The 17,468-nt window shown below is 33.2% G+C and overlaps 1 protein-coding gene across 1 annotated transcript in view; it reads left to right on the top strand.

Annotated features, from left to right (window-relative positions):
* LOC150097437 (glucose-induced degradation protein 8 homolog) overlaps positions 1 to 17,468 on the top strand; it is a 96,758-nt gene that overhangs the window by 64,714 nt on the left and 14,576 nt on the right. Inside the window, exon 4 of the mRNA XM_090406795.1 lies at positions 17,268 to 17,465. Within this exon, the coding sequence (XP_090262921.1) occupies positions 17,268 to 17,465 (198 nt within the window). The remainder of the gene's footprint in view (positions 1 to 17,267; positions 17,466 to 17,468) is intronic.

The following is a 17,468-nucleotide window of genomic DNA, read 5'->3' as shown; positions in this document are numbered from 1 at the left end:
CTCAGAGGTTAGATGGAAAGGAACAGGAGATATAAGAACAGATGATGGATTTAGATTTATTTACTCGGGAAGAAAAGAACATCAAAGGGGTGTTGGAATAATGCTGGATAAAAGGATAACTGACATGGTGGAGGGGTATTGGCAGAGATCTGAAAGAATAATTGCTTTGAGAATAAAAGCCAAACATAGAAATATCCTAATAATTCAAGTATACCTGCCTACATATAGATGAAGCAGTTGAAGAGATCTACCAACAAATATATGAATGTTTACATTTGAAAATTAACAGAGATATACTGATAGTAATGGGAGATATGAATGCTAAGATCGGGAAAGGAAGAGAGGATGGGCCCTTGGGGCTTGGAAGATAGAAATGAAAGGGAGAGACAGATTGGTGGAGTTTGTAGAAGACACGAATTGATAGTGACTAACACCTGGCTTCAATACGAGAGAAGACTATACTTGGAGAGCATCTAGACAGAGAGGTGAAGAAGTGAAAAATCAGATTGATTATATACTAATTAACTCAAGATATAGAAATATAATAAAAAATGCATAAACTTATCCTGGAGCAGACTGTAATAGTGATCATAACCTGCTCACTATTAAAGTAAAAGATCAGATTAAAACAAATAAATCAAGAAAATGCAACTAGTAGAATAAGAATTGATGGACTAAAAAGAAAAGATATCAAAGAGAAATATCAAGCTGAACTAGAAAATAAGGTCAGGAATATTGATACTGATAGACCCTTGGAAGTAATCTGGACTGATTTAACACGTTCGCTGCCACGCTCCTTAGGCATAGTTGTTCCCGCACACCAAGCGCTTTCGCGTCTTCAAGGTCACTACGAGTAATCGCATAGCCGGCTTATCAGACAGAATTTTGTTTCATATACGCCAACTACGAGTAATCTCGTATCACCCCCACCCATATATTACATGCGCTGACGAATGTGTTTATTGTGTCTAGTCTCTAAAAACCTTGAGTTTCGCCATGACCAGTAAAAGAAAACTTACTGATAAAGAATTAGAAGTTTATGCTAATATGAGCGATGATGAATTTAATGAATTCATCATTGCAAATGGAAGGATAAGAGGGAAGTTCTTTCCATTTCAAATATGCACAAATTTTAAATGGTTGAAGCAAAAAATCGGAATGGTAAAATTCAATTAAAACCAAATATCGTTAGGGACTATAATTTGGTCTTTTTGATCAAATGCTTTCTTATTATTCCCCCTTACGAAAGAATTGGCAATATGCATTCATTCATTATTTGGAAATTTTACCACCTACAGAAAAAAATATTCGCCGACAAAGCCATGCCGAGTATGTACACAAAACAAACAACGACGTGAAACTTGTTATTATTGTCCTGTTTGCCAGGAAAAATCACCATTGTGTGTGGAAAATTGTTTTAAAGTGTATCATTCGTAATTTGAATAAATTGATTTTTATTTTATTGATTTCAGTTTATTATTTTTATTGATTTTTATCAGTTTTAAATTGATGTACAAATTACGTGTTATACTACGGATTAGCTCGCGCTTGGCATAGGAGGTTGGTAATCGACATATGAGTATATTCGTAGTTGGCTTCTGAAGCACATACATAATATACTATATTTTAGTTGAAATTATTTCCCTTCTATCAAGCCCCCAGACGTGCTCTCCACTTTATTCAGAATCCAAGGGTCCAAATTAAGGTAATTATACTAAGGGTTAACTCGTGTTTGGCATAGGAGGTCGGTAAATTGACATACGAGTATACTCGTAATTGGCAGCGAACGTGTTAAGAAAGAAAATTAAGGAATGTTCTAAAGGTCTTCTGGATGAGGCAGAGAGGAGAGGGAGAAAGCCTTGGATTACTGAGGAAGTGATAGAAAAAATGGATGAAAGTAGAAAATGGAAGAATAAGAATGACGACGAAGCCCATGTCAGATATAAAGAGATCAGTAAAGAAGTAAAATTTCTGGCTAAAAAGGCAAAGGAAGACTGGCTCAATTAGGTCTGCAAGGAAATAGAGGAAAATGATACAGCAGAGGATATGAGAAAGGTCTATGAAGCTTGAACTTGAATTCAGGGAAGAAGAGAAGTACAAAAAGCAGTACTTGGAAGGATGAAAGAGGAAAGATCTTGTTGGGGGGAAAATGATGAGGTGGAAGAATTATGTAACAGAACTTTATGGAGATGGAGATAATCAGGAATGTTGATCAGATAGAAAATAATGATGGTACCCCAGAAATTAAGGAATGGGAAACCGATGCGGCCATCAAAAGAATAAAGGATAGGAAAGCTCTGAGAGTGGATGATATTCAATGGGAGCTGCTGAAGGCATTGGGAAAGGAAGGAATAAAACTTCTATTCATTGTTTTTAATAGTAGCCTGGAGGAGGATAGGATATCTAAAGACTTTGTAAGATCTATTTTTGTTCCTATTCCCAAGACTACAGGAATGATGGATTGCAATAAGCACAGACCTATTAGCTTGATTAAAGAGAGGAGGGAGGTTGCTGAATATCTGGCATCAGAAGGGTCTTCTGGGTCTTCTTCTTCTGCCAGTTTGGCAGAAAACAAGTGTTCTCTGCCAAACTGGCAGAGAACACTTGTTTTGCTAATCTTTTCTCGCCCATTCTGTTTAAGTGGCCATACCACCTGAGATTAGCTCTGCTAATGCATTCCTGGATGCTGACAATATCAAGTTCTTTCCTAATATCCTTGTTTTTAATGATATTGCCATTGATACCATCTGTTCACGCCTCTAATCTTTCTCAGGACTCTCATATCTGCGTTGAAGTTTATTTTTCACTTGGTTAGAGTATAATAAATTTAGTTTAATCCTTTGTTTGCTCACACTTGGATAAAGACTTAAACTAAATTTATTATCTCATATCTGCGGTCTCTAGTCTTTGGTCAACTGTTTTACTACTGACCCACTTCTAAGATCCATAAGTAAAAACTGGTTTGAACACTGTCTTGTATACAGCTAATTTCTCTCTTATTCCATATGAATTTATTCAATTGACTTCCTACCATACCAGCTTTGTTGATTCTGTTGTCTATTTCTATATGTAATTTACCATCTTCAGTAAAAATCGTGCCTAAGTAGCTGAAATGTTTTACTTGTTCCACAGGTTCTCCATTCACAACACAGTTGACATTTTCAATGATTCTGCCTATTTTCATTGTCTTTGTCTTTTTATTGCTGACCTTCATACCATATCGATTACAACAGTTATTCAATTTAGTCAGTGAATCTCGCAGACTAGTAGCGGATTTATTTAGAAGTATAATCATCCGCATAAAGCAAAGAGCTGACATTAACATCTCCAATTTTGATATCATGTTTAATACCACTTTCCTTCATAATGTGATCCATATAGATAATGAATAACAGAGGAGATAATGTACATCCTTGTCTGACACCAGATTTAACATTAAACCATCTTCCTGTACTTCCTTCAATTCTAACTGCTGACTTACAACTCAAATAAAGACTAAGTATTGCTTGATATAATGCCCCATTGACACCATATAACTGCAGCGTATTGAATAGCTTCTCTCTTGGCACCTTGTCATATGCCTTTTCCAGATCGACAAAACTTAAATACAGATCTTTGTTATATTCCCATGCTTTCTCGACTATTTGTCGTAAAGTGAAGATCTGATCCTGACAGCCTCTATTGGCCTGAATCCAGCTTGTTCTTCACCAAGCTTTTCTTCCACAATTCTTCTCAACCGTTTCTCAAGTATACTTGCATAGATCTTGGCAGGAACACTCAGTAGGGAAATACCTCTGTAATTCTCACATGCAGTTTTATTTCCCTTTTTATATATGGGTACTATGAGAGCTCTACTCCAATCATCGGGAATTCGTCCCTCTGTCCAGGCTTTCTGAACTATGCAGTGCAGCCACTGTAAGACTCTCATACCACCATACTTCAGCATTTCTGGTCGAATATCATCTACTCCTGCTGCCTTTCCACATTTCAAGCCTTTGATGACTTTATCTAGTTCAAGTATGGATATGTATTCCTGACTGCGTGCCTGGTCAGTGTTTTACCACTGTGCTGTCTTCACTGCTTGTTTCATTTAGCAGTTTTTCAAAGTAATTACTCCATACTTCAAGGATATCTTTTTCTCCCATTTTCATGTCACCTTTATCATCTCTAACTCCTTTTACAGCACTCTTTCCTCCATTCCTAATCTTCTTCAAAAACCTCCAGAATATTTTGCCACCTTCTTGATATTTATTTTTGATGTTCTTGCCAAAGTCCTCCCATGACTTTTGTTTAGCCAGTTTTACACAGTGTTTAGCTTTCTTACATTTGTCTCTGTATTCTCTAAGAGCACAAGCTGACTTATTTGCCTGGAACTTTTGATATGCTTTCTTCTTTTCCTTCACTGCCTCTTTAACTTCCTGTGTCCACCATGGAGTTCTAATTTTTCTATCCTTGCAGGCAACTTCACCACATGCCTCTCTAGCTGAATCAATCGGGGTTTTCTTCAAGGCTTGCCACTGAATCTCCAAGGTTTGGTTCCTGTTCTCTCTTTCATTTTGTCTTCAATAATCTTTGTGTATTTTAGTCTACAGTTCACATCTGAGAGCTGCTCAACTTTTATTCGCTTTAAAACTTTCTTACATGTTATTCTTTTCAATATGAAATTCAATTTTATCCTGCTCATGACTAAATAGTGATCGCTTCCAATTTCAAATCCTCTGTACACTCTGGTGTTCTGCACCATGGATATAACATCAATATCAACAATAACATAGTCAGTGAGACTTTTCTTATTCCTTGCCTCTTCTCTCCTTGTGAATTTGTGTTGTTGGAACATGGTGTTAGTAATAACCAGTCCATGTCCTGAGCAGAAATCCAACAGATATTTGCCATTATTTTCAAAATATACAAACACTAAATATGCAGGAAGATTGCATTCATTTTTCCCCTATTAGTTGGTTAATAGTCTGAATATGATCTAACATAGAGAATCTTGCTATGAATCCTGCTTGTTCATATGGCTGTTCATCATCCAAAATACTGTGATTCTATTTAATATAATAGATCTAAGCACACTGACTGGTTTATATTTATTGATATCATCTCTGCTGTGCTTTTTATGTAATAAGATAATCAGTGATTTTTGACACTGCAGTTTTCCTGTAGTTAAAATATCATTGAACATATCCATATGAAACTGTGAATCGCATGATTCTATGTGCTCTGCTAGTATGTAATCATCTCCAGGACCTTCCATAATTCTTCCATCACGATTGGTGGTTCTTTATCAGCCTCATCTAAATATAGTAGAGGTTGTATATCTGTTTCCTTGCCAGTATATAGGTCTCTATAAAACTAGCTATATATTTATATTATTTCTTCTCTTTTGTATTATACTATTCATTTCTTATTTTTCAATTTTGCATTCCATTTATTATTTTTATATAACCCCTGTCTGATAATTTTCAGAATTTGTTGTTTTCTGTTATGTTCTGAATTGTACTTGAATTATATTTTCTGGTATTATTTTTAATTTCTTTTCTGACTGTTGCATTTCCAGGAATTCTGTATTGTCTTTGTTACTTCTGTGTCTCATTTTCCTTAATTAATCCCCTTTTTTGATTAGATCAAGTATGTGTAAAGCAAGTTTTTCTATAGAAGTTCTATTTGCTGGTAATGATTTTCTAAAACTTTTAGCAACTTCTATTATTATTGAAGCTATTAGTTCCATTCTATCAGATAAGCCATTCATAAATACTTTTTTTTTCCCTTCAATGTGAAGGAATAAAAATAAATAAAAAAATACCTATTAAATATTCAAATACATTCAGCATATCTAGAACAGTATCAAATACTTGCATTCCATCATAATTTCCCTTGTAAAATTAGAGTGAACTGTCTGCTCTACAGTTCCTATTCTTCTATTTCTATTCGAATGTGTATTCTGTAATACACACACTAAATAAACAATAGACATACCTCGTGTTGAAACTTTCTCCAAACTTGAGTGCAGTTATTCCTTACAATAAAACTATATTTGAGGCCTTTTTCTATATTATCTTCTGGTGTTCTTACACTGAAAGAAATCATTACTTCCAGATAAATCCATTGGTCTCCGAATATGTTCATATAACCCTTTCTGTCAAAAATGGCTAACTGTAACCACCCTGTTACATTGCTAAGTTCTTTCTTTGCTGTCTATTTCTCTCTCTCTGCACATAATCATTCCAGCTTCATACTTATTTGTTAGCTGAAAGTGCAGCTCTGTGCTTGAACTAGGTATACTGCCAACTCCATGTGCTTGTCATTTGTAATCATTATATAACTTTGCCAAAATTAGCCATACATTAAAAAAAAAAAAAAAAAAAACATAAATTTGATTCCCTTTATGGAGGCAAACACAAGTGAATTTAATTATAACACTAAATTAAATTTCACGACAGTATTACCAGAACTATTACATCATAGTAAATTGGGGGAGAGGAGAATTGAATTTTATTAATCCTTTCTTCTTTCCGGTTCTGTTAAGATTGCTTAATGCTTCTTCTTGCTAGGTCTCCTCCTGTCTGAAGACTCGTGATCCTAGCTACTTCATTCTGTCACTGCTTAATACATAATTTAAAAAAAAAAATAATGTGTATCTGAATGGAACTCATCAGATGTAGGAAAGATGGCAGTCATATGGAACTTGGTTTACACCTGGAAGAGACATAGTGTTTATCTTTAGAAGAGGGGGAAATATCTTGAGAGTATATTAATAGGAATAAAAGTTGCTACTAAGTCACATTTCTTCAGAATTCTTGAAATCAGTTCTGAAATGCCAGAGATATATGGGATTGGAACTTGCCATATTGATCCCTTGTTTTGGGTTAAGTTTAGAGTCAAACAGATGTTGTATAGTCCTTTCTGAGAAGCCATTTAATTTTATATATTGTTGATATTTGAGAGTTCTTCCTGTAAATGATGGGAAGTTTAAAAATTAGTTTTAGCTTGTCGAATTAAACACTTTATAATTTCTGTCTTTTGACAGAATTTTTTAGACAAGTTAAAAAATGTCTCCATACAACCTACTGATCTTATGGTGAGATTCGATGTAGAATCCTAATTTACAAACGTACCTCTCAAAGAGACTTTACAACTACTTTCTGGAATATTCCCACAAGATATAATAAAACTGTTGAATTCGTGATGCATTCTGGATACTACATTTGTCAAAACAAATTCTACAATCAAGGAGAAGGAACTGCCATGGGAAGTCAACTCTTCCCTGCTTTAGCAAACTTTTATTTAGAGCATTCTAAATGCTCTAAATCATTTTTTCATCTATACACCCTCAACCTTCATTTTGGGTTAGATATATAGATGTTTTTGCAGTGTGGCCTCACAATATAGATACCTTACCAACGCTTTTAGCTGCTATAAATACTTTACATCCTCATATTCACTATGGAAATTGAAAGAGACAAGAAATTTTAGAGACATACGTTTTTAGACATTCTTCTCATCTGCTCACCATCATGTAATTTAATCATCAGTTTATAGAAACCCACTTTCACTGACGTTACAATCTGCACATCATCCTTCTCAAAAGACAGGAAGCATAAAGTGTTTAATTCAGCGAGCTAAGACTGATTGTTCGACTCCTCAATTACAGGAAGAACTCTTGAACTCTCAAATATTGAACGATATATGACATTAAATGGCTTCCCATAGGACTACACAACATCTGTGACTCCTACAAACCTAACCCAGACAACAAGGAAACAGTTCGTCAAGTTCCAATCCCATACATTTCTAGCATTTCAGAACCAATTTCCAGAATTCTGAAGAAATATGATTTAGTATCTGCTTTTATTCCTATTAATGAACTCTCAACATATTGAAGATAAATGATTTAGTATCTGCTTTTATTCCTATTAATGAACTCTCAACATATTGAAGATAAATGCTCTCCTATGTCTCTTTCAGGTTTATACCAAGTTCCATCTGACTGCCATCTTTCCTACTTTAGACAAACTTAACGCTCAATGGAAAAAAATAATATCAGAACATCAATCACATATTTTCCAGAAAAAATCCAATAAATCTGGATTAGCCCAACACAGAATAGAGACAGGCCACAACATTCTTTGGTCTAAAGTCTGAAACACACCTTCTACATAAATGTTGGTACAAATTTAAACACTTATTTAAGGAGAGTGCTGAAGCCATGCCTCACTGCCCTATCTTGAATTGGAATGACTGCCTCTCCTTATCAAAAATATGGGAAAGTTTGATTAGAATAACACATCATTGAAGTTTTTTCCCCAATTACTATTAAAACCAAGAATGGTATTTTATAAAGTGTTTACAAAAATGGTATTTTATAAGGTTTTAAGAAACCAACTAGATACCAAATCTATCTGATGATCTGTTGAGTATGATGTTGTTGTTGTTGTCGAGTCCATTGAAGAGCTTCTAGATATGACCATAGATGTGTAGAACTGCTTTGGCAATCTGTTGAAATTTGATGGAGTAGAGCTTTTCTATAGGGTTATTGTCAATTTTTTGTAGAGCAGCAGCAATTGCTGAACAAGATTAAATATGAACAGGTGTTAGTTCAACTCCTGGACAGTTTTTGCATGTTTCATAGCTCCTACTACTGTCTGGATGAATTTTCATGCCTTTAAAATGTTCCATCCTTAGTCTGGTGACGATTGTGGTTATATCTCTATTTTCATTAATTTTTTTGCTAATTACATGCTTCTAATAAATTAATTTGCTGATTTCATGCTTATAGTTTGATAGTTTGTTTTACCAATCTTATTTTTGTGACAGTGTTAGCATCAGTTAGTAATAGTGGGTATAATTTTTGAGGTAAGTATCTTGCTTCTTTGGCTAGTCTCTCTGCTCTCTCATTCCTTCAATATTTACATGGGCTGGTATCCGTTGCAGTGTACAGTTCTTATTTTTCAAATTGTTAGTTGTTCATGAATTTCCTGTGTGAGTTTTGTTTTTCCATTTTTTAATGCTTCTAATGCAGATTTTGAGTCACTGTAGATGGTTATTCCTTCTGTAATCTTTATTACTGGATTAGAGAGATAGAACTTGAGAGCTGCTTGTATGACTATTAATTCACAAGTGAAGTTTAAAGCTATTTTGCCAGCTGTGGTTTTGATTTGCATTTCCTCACCTCCAGGTAGAGTTAGAAAAACCCCCTGAACCTCCATCAGTGTAGGCCAGGGTTCAGCAACCGGCGGCTCAAACGTGCATTTTTTGGCAGCCCATAAAAGGTTGACCATACTTACATAGCACGTGCCCTGTATGTTGAATTATTTAAATAATACATTTTATAATATGAATAATAAATTTAAAATAATTTTATACCTATACTTCGTGATATTGCCATGCAACTTGGCATGAGTCATCAGGAGTGGGGATAACAAAGGCGACTTCATCCGACGACAACAACCGAGATTTTGGCGCACTTTTGCAGTCACATTCCTTGGTCTGTCTTTTAATATAATTTAATAATCAATAACATCAACTATTATTTTCAGAGGATGTATATTTGTTAAAAATAATTTCAAAAATGGGTTCAAGAACACCTAAAATTGCAGATGAAGGAAGAAGGTTCAATGATGAATGGAACAGCAAGTACTTCTTTATTGAAAATGGGGGTAAGCCCCTTTGTCTTACTTGTCATAAAAGTGTTGCTGTTATGAAAGAATATAATATCAGACGTCATTACGAGAATGAACATGAAAGCTAATACACGAATTCGAACCATGAACTTGGAAAAAATCAAATTAATAAATTACAAGCTTCTTTGACTGCTCAGCAAAACATATTTAAGAAGCAAAGTATTCCTAATGAATCAATTGTTCGTACTAGTTATGTTGTAGGGGAACTTGTTGCGAAAGAAGGAAGGTGTTATACAGATGCAGAATTTATTAAACGATGTTTATTAGCTGAAAATGAACAAATATGCCCAGAAAAGAAGACGTTATTACAAAATATTAGTTATCTGTCAGGACTTGTACAAGGCGAGTAGAAGAAATCGGTATCAATTTATTTGAGCAGCTTAAATTTAAAGCAAAATCATTTGAGTGTTACGCTCAGGCAATGGATGAAAGTACTAAAGTAACCGACACTGCGCAGTTAATGATATTTATTCGGGGCATCGATAGTGACTTTGATGTTCATGAAGAATCGGCCAGTTTGTGTGGTTTAAAAGGTACTACAACCCGCAATGACTTGTTCATAAAGGTAAAAGAAACTATTGATTCTTTAGAATTGGACTGGAAAAAAATTATATAGTGTGACAACCGATTTACAGAATTACAGAATTTAGGTTGTGATAATCCAATGGTGTTCGACTGCATCATTCATCAGGAAGCACTTTGTAGCAAAATTTTATTATCAATGAAAGACATTATGGACATTGTGATATCAACTGTAAATTACATCTGACACAACGCTCTGAAACACCGCCAATTTCAAGAATTCTTGATAGAAATAGAATTGGAGTATGACGACGTTATCTATTACTCAGCTGTTAGATGGTTAAGTAGAGGTGCTGTACTAAAAAGAATTTTTTAATTTATGTGAAGAAAGATATTTTCATGATGGAACACGAAAATACTGTCCCACAACTATCGAATAAAAAATGGATTATGTCTCTTGCATGTATGGTAGATATTACAAAGTACCTTAATGAACTTGATTTGAACCTGCAGGGCCAAGGTAAATTACTAGCAGAAGTGTTTTCTGACATAAAAGCTTTTGAAGGCAAACTATGTATGTTGAAGAAACATATGATGGAAGAAAATCTACATCAATATATTTGTTGCAAATTTGCATCTACAGTTGAATGGCAAACACAAAAGAAAATTTTTTTGTTGGTACTATTGAAGATTTACATATAAAAATGGCATCGAAATGTGATTATTTTTGAACCCTTTTAATGTCGACATTGATGACGTACCAAACCAACTACAGATGGAAGTTTTGGAATTACAACACAATGAAACATTAAAGAATGCATTTTCGTTAGAAAATGTCCAAAAGTTTTATTGATGCTTAGCAAAAAAATTTGAAGGATTAATCAGTTTCACAAAGAAGATGATAGTCGCATTTGGAATCACATACATTTGCAAACAAGCATTTTCTGCCATGATAGAAAAAATAAATTTTCTTGTCGACTGACTGACTGAATATTTGCATGCTTCGATTCGAATTTGCACCTCAGGTTATAAAGTGGATCTAGATAATTTGGCTAAGGGAAAACAATCACAAAAGGCACATTAATCAGGGAGACACACATATTGTGATGCATAAACTATCTTACTTTGTTTTTAGGTGATAATAATTTTTCATTGAGTTTTATTTTCATGCTTGTTTCATATCTCCTACTTTAAACGTTTCTGTGTTTTTCAAGATTGATATCATAAAAACTGATAACTTAAGTATTTTTTTTTCTCCTCACTATTTTGTCTTAATTAAACGCTTGCGACCCGATTATTAAAAATAAAAGTTGAATGTGGCCCTCGAGTCTGAAAAGGTTCTGACCCCTGGTGTAGGCAATGGCATGGTTTGGATTATTTAAGTGATGTATAGTGTCAAGTCCTTTTCTTTTATTTTCTTGCTGTGAATCTTTTTTTGAACAAAGTTTGAGGAGATTTAAGTTTATCATTGTGTTTTTTTTGGTGGAATAGTGGAAAAGAATGGCTCTTTGCCTATTTCATTGGATCTCTAAGTCGATCTGTTTTCTAGATTTTGAAACTGCGAGTCTTTCCCAGTGGAAAATAATATTTTCCACTTTTTGACAAAATACATATCTGTCAAATTTTTGACAGATATGTATTTTGCTTGTTTATGATCTCAAGGTTTAGATCATCGATTATGTCTTCTATTTGTGCTCCTTTCCGATATAGTTTTGGGGAGCCCCAAGTTGGGCTTTAGGCATTTAGATCTCCTAAAAGGATCTTTGCGTCTGATGTTGTTTGACTTAGTTGTTGGAGTAGTTCTGTATTTATATCTGTATTGTCTGGGTGAAAATGCATTGATTATTGTAATAATGCGTTTTGGTAGAAATAACTTGACTGTTTGAGCCTCTGTTTACTATTTATACTGCTGTTTGTAGTTGATACGATTTCTTTATATTTGATGTGTTTGGTCTGTAGGAGTATAGCTAGACCTCTGCCAGAACGATCCGGTCTGTCTTTCCTTAATGTTGAATAGTCTTTGATTTGAAGCTTCAGATTTTGATTTAGTTTCGTTTCTTGTAAGCATGCTATTTTTGTATCGAACGTTCTTAAGTTCTTCCATCTTTTTTTGAGTTACGTTGATGTTTAGCTGAAATATGTAGAGAGTCCTTGTAGCATATTTCTCATTGAGATCCCGGATTGCAGTTCTCGACGCCTCGGCTATGATATTATAAGTTATATATATTCAATTTAAAGCATAGCACTATTGGTGATTTACCATTACATGGCTCATTCTGTTTTGAATAAATGAATTGTTTGCATTCTACCTTGTAAGAACTGTTTTTTAAGCCACTAATGATGGTCTGTTAATTTTAGACTGAAATATATGGCAGTATATTTAATAAATAATACTTTTACCTTGAGATATTGCATAGTATAAAAATCTTGATGTTCCATAGTAGGATGAAAGCTACTATCATGTCAGAGTACTTCCAAATTGTCTTTGTGCAGTTTTAAACTTTAATAAGTTCACAAGGAATTTTGGGAGTACTCTGACATGATAAAAAATAACTTCCATCCTACTATGGAAGATCAAGATTTTTAGATGTTACAAATGTATATAAATGTTACAAACTTACAGGAAACACAATTTGAAAGCTTAATTATTGGAATTTTTTATGCATTAGTTTTGTGAATTCAGACTAATAATTTTATTTTTTATGGTTTGCCCTCAGGAAGTCTTGATTTTTGGTCCTTTCTTTTTTGTTTGAAAAGTCAACAGTCATTGGTGCAAGATACACCAATTTTGCTACAAACATTATTCATTCCTGAACTAGAGAGATTAAATCTTTTAAATAACAAAATTTCAGCAAGATGGGGCTCCCTGCCTCATCTTGCTGAAATATTTCTGACTTGCCTGACTTCTAGTAATACAGCTGCTGTTTAAATATAGATTAGATATGGTGAGGCTTTTGGTAATCTTCAAGATCATTTTTCTACGTTAACTGTATGTCCATTTTGGGATTAATTCTACAGGCTGGAAAAAAGATTAAATATGACTTTATTGTAGTGTACATGCTTGTCTTACGTTTTCTTTTTCACATTATAGCATGTTACGTAAAAAAAAAGAATTTACACTGAATTTAAGTTTTATTTTTTAGAGTTGATAATACTTTGTTAGTAGATTGCCCATGATGTTCCACAGCTTTGTGGGAAGTGCAGATATCAGTTGAGAAAGGAGTGAAAGTGGTGCAAACATGCTGAACTCACTCTTGGGTAATTCAAATCTTGTTCCACAAATATATTCTGTATTAGGGTTTGTTTGTTTTTAAAAACCGGTTTTATTGGATAAATTTGTAAAATTTGAAAACCGGATTTTAAATTTAAAAAAAAAAACAATTTTAGATAGTAGAATTATTATGTAAAAATTAATTATTTAATTAAAAACGCTAATTTTTTCCTTGAAGTTGCCTTGGGCACAAGCATATTGTAGTGAAACTAATCTTCATCAGTCAGGCGAATGTTTGACATGCAAATGCAGTTACTGATGTGTTATATAAAAATAAAGAAATTGCTGAAACTGATGTATATGTTACAAGTGAGGAATCGGAAGATGACATAGAGTGTGAAGATGACTATGGCGAGGATTTTTTAAAATTCTCTCGCTCTAGATAATGACTGGGGATTCCTTATGTCTCACAATTACAAACAATCAATTTCCCAAACTAGAAAAATGTGCAAATTTTTTAGAAAATCTCCCATAAGAGATAGCATCCTTCAGAATTATGTAAAACACGGAAAGGAAAGGAATTAAGTCTGATTCTTGACTGCCAAACGAGATGAAATAGTTCAGAGGCCATGATTGAAAGATTTATAACATTAAAGGAATGTGTTGTTTTAGCTTTGAATGATATTGGTGATTCTCATATGTGGAATGAAGCTCAATATCCTAAAATCATGGAGCTTCTTAAAGTGTTGGGACCAGTACGTCTAGCAGCTGAGGCCTTAGGGCAGCAAGATGCCAATTTATTAACAAGTGAAGGCATATTTGAATTTCTGTTAAATGAACTAAAAAATTTAAAGACTGAAATTAGTTCCAAATTATTAAATGCTTTAGAAGTACGAATTCAAGAAAGAAGACAAGTTGGACTGGTAACCCTTTTGCTATATTTGCAAAATCCACAAAACATTTCAACAAAAAATCTAGTCTATTTCCACTAGCTTCAAAACTCAATATTATTAAGTTATCTGGAAAAATATTGTCTAGAATATATCCAAATTCTTGTATGGAAATAGATTCTGATGATGAATATATCAGAGATGGAGAAACTAATCATCAAGGCAATGCTGTAAAAAAAAAAGCCATGGAAAAATCATTTCACAGGTTTCTTGAGGAACCTGAAGAAATAATATCAAATCCGAAGACACTGAAGGTCGAGGTTTTCAGTATTTGAGGCAACCAATAAAAGAATGAAGAATTTAGATTTATTGTTTGATGCCCTGAAAACGATAAAACCAAGGTTCAATAGCCAGTGAAAGAGTATTTTTTATTTCAGGCAATTTTGTATCTAGAATAAGAACAAGAGTAAGTAATCATTCAGTTGGCATTTTATGTTTTTTGAAATCATATTTCCTGAAGAAAAATACTAAATGGAATAAAAATTTATAATTTATATTTTGTATGGATTTTAGTTATTTTTATTTGGTTTTGTATGTATGTTATGTTTTATTTTGTTATATTTTTTTAATTCCATAATATTAAATAAACTGAAAAATTTTTAAATAAGTATAATTTTTTTTATGCTTTAATTATATATATATTTTGGTAAAAATTTGAAAACTCTTTTTTTTAAAAGTCGGTTTTTGTATAAATCCTATTCTGTGTTGAACGGTGCATTTGTAGATTTTATTTTTTTAGAGAATGAAACTTGCATTTTAGCTTTAAAAACTTAGGTATAACATCCGTGTCCCTACATCTTATGTATAAATTAAGTCTGTTAATATATATATATATATATATTTTTATGTTTTGTTTTATATGTAAACTCCATGATTTGTAATGAACTTCTGAGATTTGTGGTTATATTGAAATTCTTTTACATTCTCTTATTAAGACCACGTAATTCTATGAAAAAAACTTAGTTAATTTTACTCTTCTAGTTTCATATACTTTTTTATACACTTCTTTAGGAGAGTTCATTAGTTATTCTCATTTGACATCACTGGATGGCATATGGTCACTGCCATGCCTCATAGGGTTTTGAGGAAATGAAGCCTTCCACTAGACTTGGTAAGGTTACAGATGCCTTTTCCATACAGTTAGTGGGAGTTCACTCACAAACATCTGTGCCCACAGTTGGATTTGAACCCACACCCTCTTGGATGAAGAGCAGCTACACTGACTACTCAGCTAACCAAGCTGGCACAATTTATTAGAGATCATTAAAATAACGAGACCTTGTTGTTTTAATTCAGAATTTCTGAAGTACTTTGAAAACATGACATAAAAGTAGCTTAATTCCTATGATTCAAGAGTTTTGCCTCCTAAATCATTTTCATGCACCCCCTTAAAAAACCAGAGGTTGTAAAATCTACTATTCATGTGGTACATGTTTTATATATAGGATGATCCAGAGATAGAGATTCATGTCAGGATGTGCCAAAGACATGTAGAAGAGAAAATACAAATTAGGGTTAGCTTATCTTACTATGGCAGAAAACTATAATAGACTATAACTGCTTTGTCAGAAAATTCAAGGAAGCTTTACAATTTCTATGCACACCTACTCAATGCAATAAATCCTCCAAGGCATTATCAAGTCTGGTATTATTATCAAGCACATAGACATTTGATATGATGCACATTGTTTTGAAATGTTATAATTCCAGCTACTACAAATGCCATCAGGCATCCATTGTTTAACCAATTTTCAACTACCGAGTCCAGCTTTTATACAGTAAAGGTCTCTTATTGTTTAACTGATATCTAACACTCCCAAAGTAGTATACAGACAGACGTATGAAACTAGTAGAGAAGTGTGAAACCAATAGTTTTCTCTTAGAATTTTGTGGTCTTTATATCAGAACTTGGAAGCATTTCAACATAACTACAGAAATCTTAGCTCAGACATAAGAAAATCTGAAATCATAAAAAAATTTTGTTTATTCAGATATCCTGTCATTTGTATTATTATTTTGCTTATAATTTTATTTGAAATTTCTTATCACTTGATCATCAAATTTTTTTATTTAAAATTAACTAAATTTATTGCATCTTCTAAGTGCAAATTAATGACCTTTTAATGCGATTCCCACCGTGAAAAGTTGTAAACCTATATTAAAATTAGTATCATGGATGGGATAGGGATTTATTTCTTTTGCATAATATTTATTGAGAAAACTTAAGTGAATTATTTAAATAACACATTTTATAATATGAATAATATATTTAAAGTAATTTTATACCTGTATATCATGCTATCTCCCGTGCAACTTGGAAATACCAACAAAAGGAAACTTTTGTTGGTATTGAAGATTTGCAAACGCAAGTTTCAACAATATTTGAAAGCTTCCATTTCCGCATACATACTGTGTTGTTACCACTATAAGTTTGCTATCTAGATTAAAATATGTTGAAAATAACAGAAATGCGTAGTTGAAAGGTGAAATGAACAGTTCAACTTAAATGCAATATGCATCAAATAGCAGTATTCAAAATGCAATCTTTTGTATTTGAAGTTTTAAGTTACTGAGAGTTTCAACATGCTAATGAAGCACTTCATGGACAGGAATTACTTTATCATAAATATTCTGAAAAATTTTTCTCTGTTTGACTCAAAAATGTAAGCTTCTCTCACATCTGAAGTTCATATTTCTGAGAAGGTTCTGGAAAGTAAATTTACAGGTGGACCATTACTATACTCAGACTATTTATATGCTGAACTGAGATATTGATGATCATCTTCGAATTAATTATAGATACAATGTTTTATTTTAAGCTAAACTTTTATTCGATTTCAGTTTTACAGGACATTGAATAATGTCTTTGCATTATCGAGAAATGTTTGTTCTACTTTCTAGCAACAACATTTAATAGAATTAATTAGAGAGAGAAATACAGAAGAAGCCTTGAAATATGCCCAAGAGCAACTAGCTGAAAGAGGTGAAGAGAATCAAGAAGTTTTATCTGAACTGGAAAGGACATTAGCTCTCCTGGCATTTGATGAACCTGAGAAGTCTCCGTTTGGTGACTTAATGCATCTTTCGCATAGGCAAAAGGTA

The sequence above is a fragment of the Typopeltis vanoorti genome, chromosome 17 (assembly GCF_054136105.1).
Source record: "Typopeltis vanoorti isolate ZY-2024b chromosome 17, IOZ_Tvanoo_1.0, whole genome shotgun sequence".
Taxonomy (NCBI): domain Eukaryota; kingdom Metazoa; phylum Arthropoda; class Arachnida; order Uropygi; family Thelyphonidae; genus Typopeltis; species Typopeltis vanoorti.
This window is presented reverse-complemented; position numbering and strand designations above follow the sequence as displayed.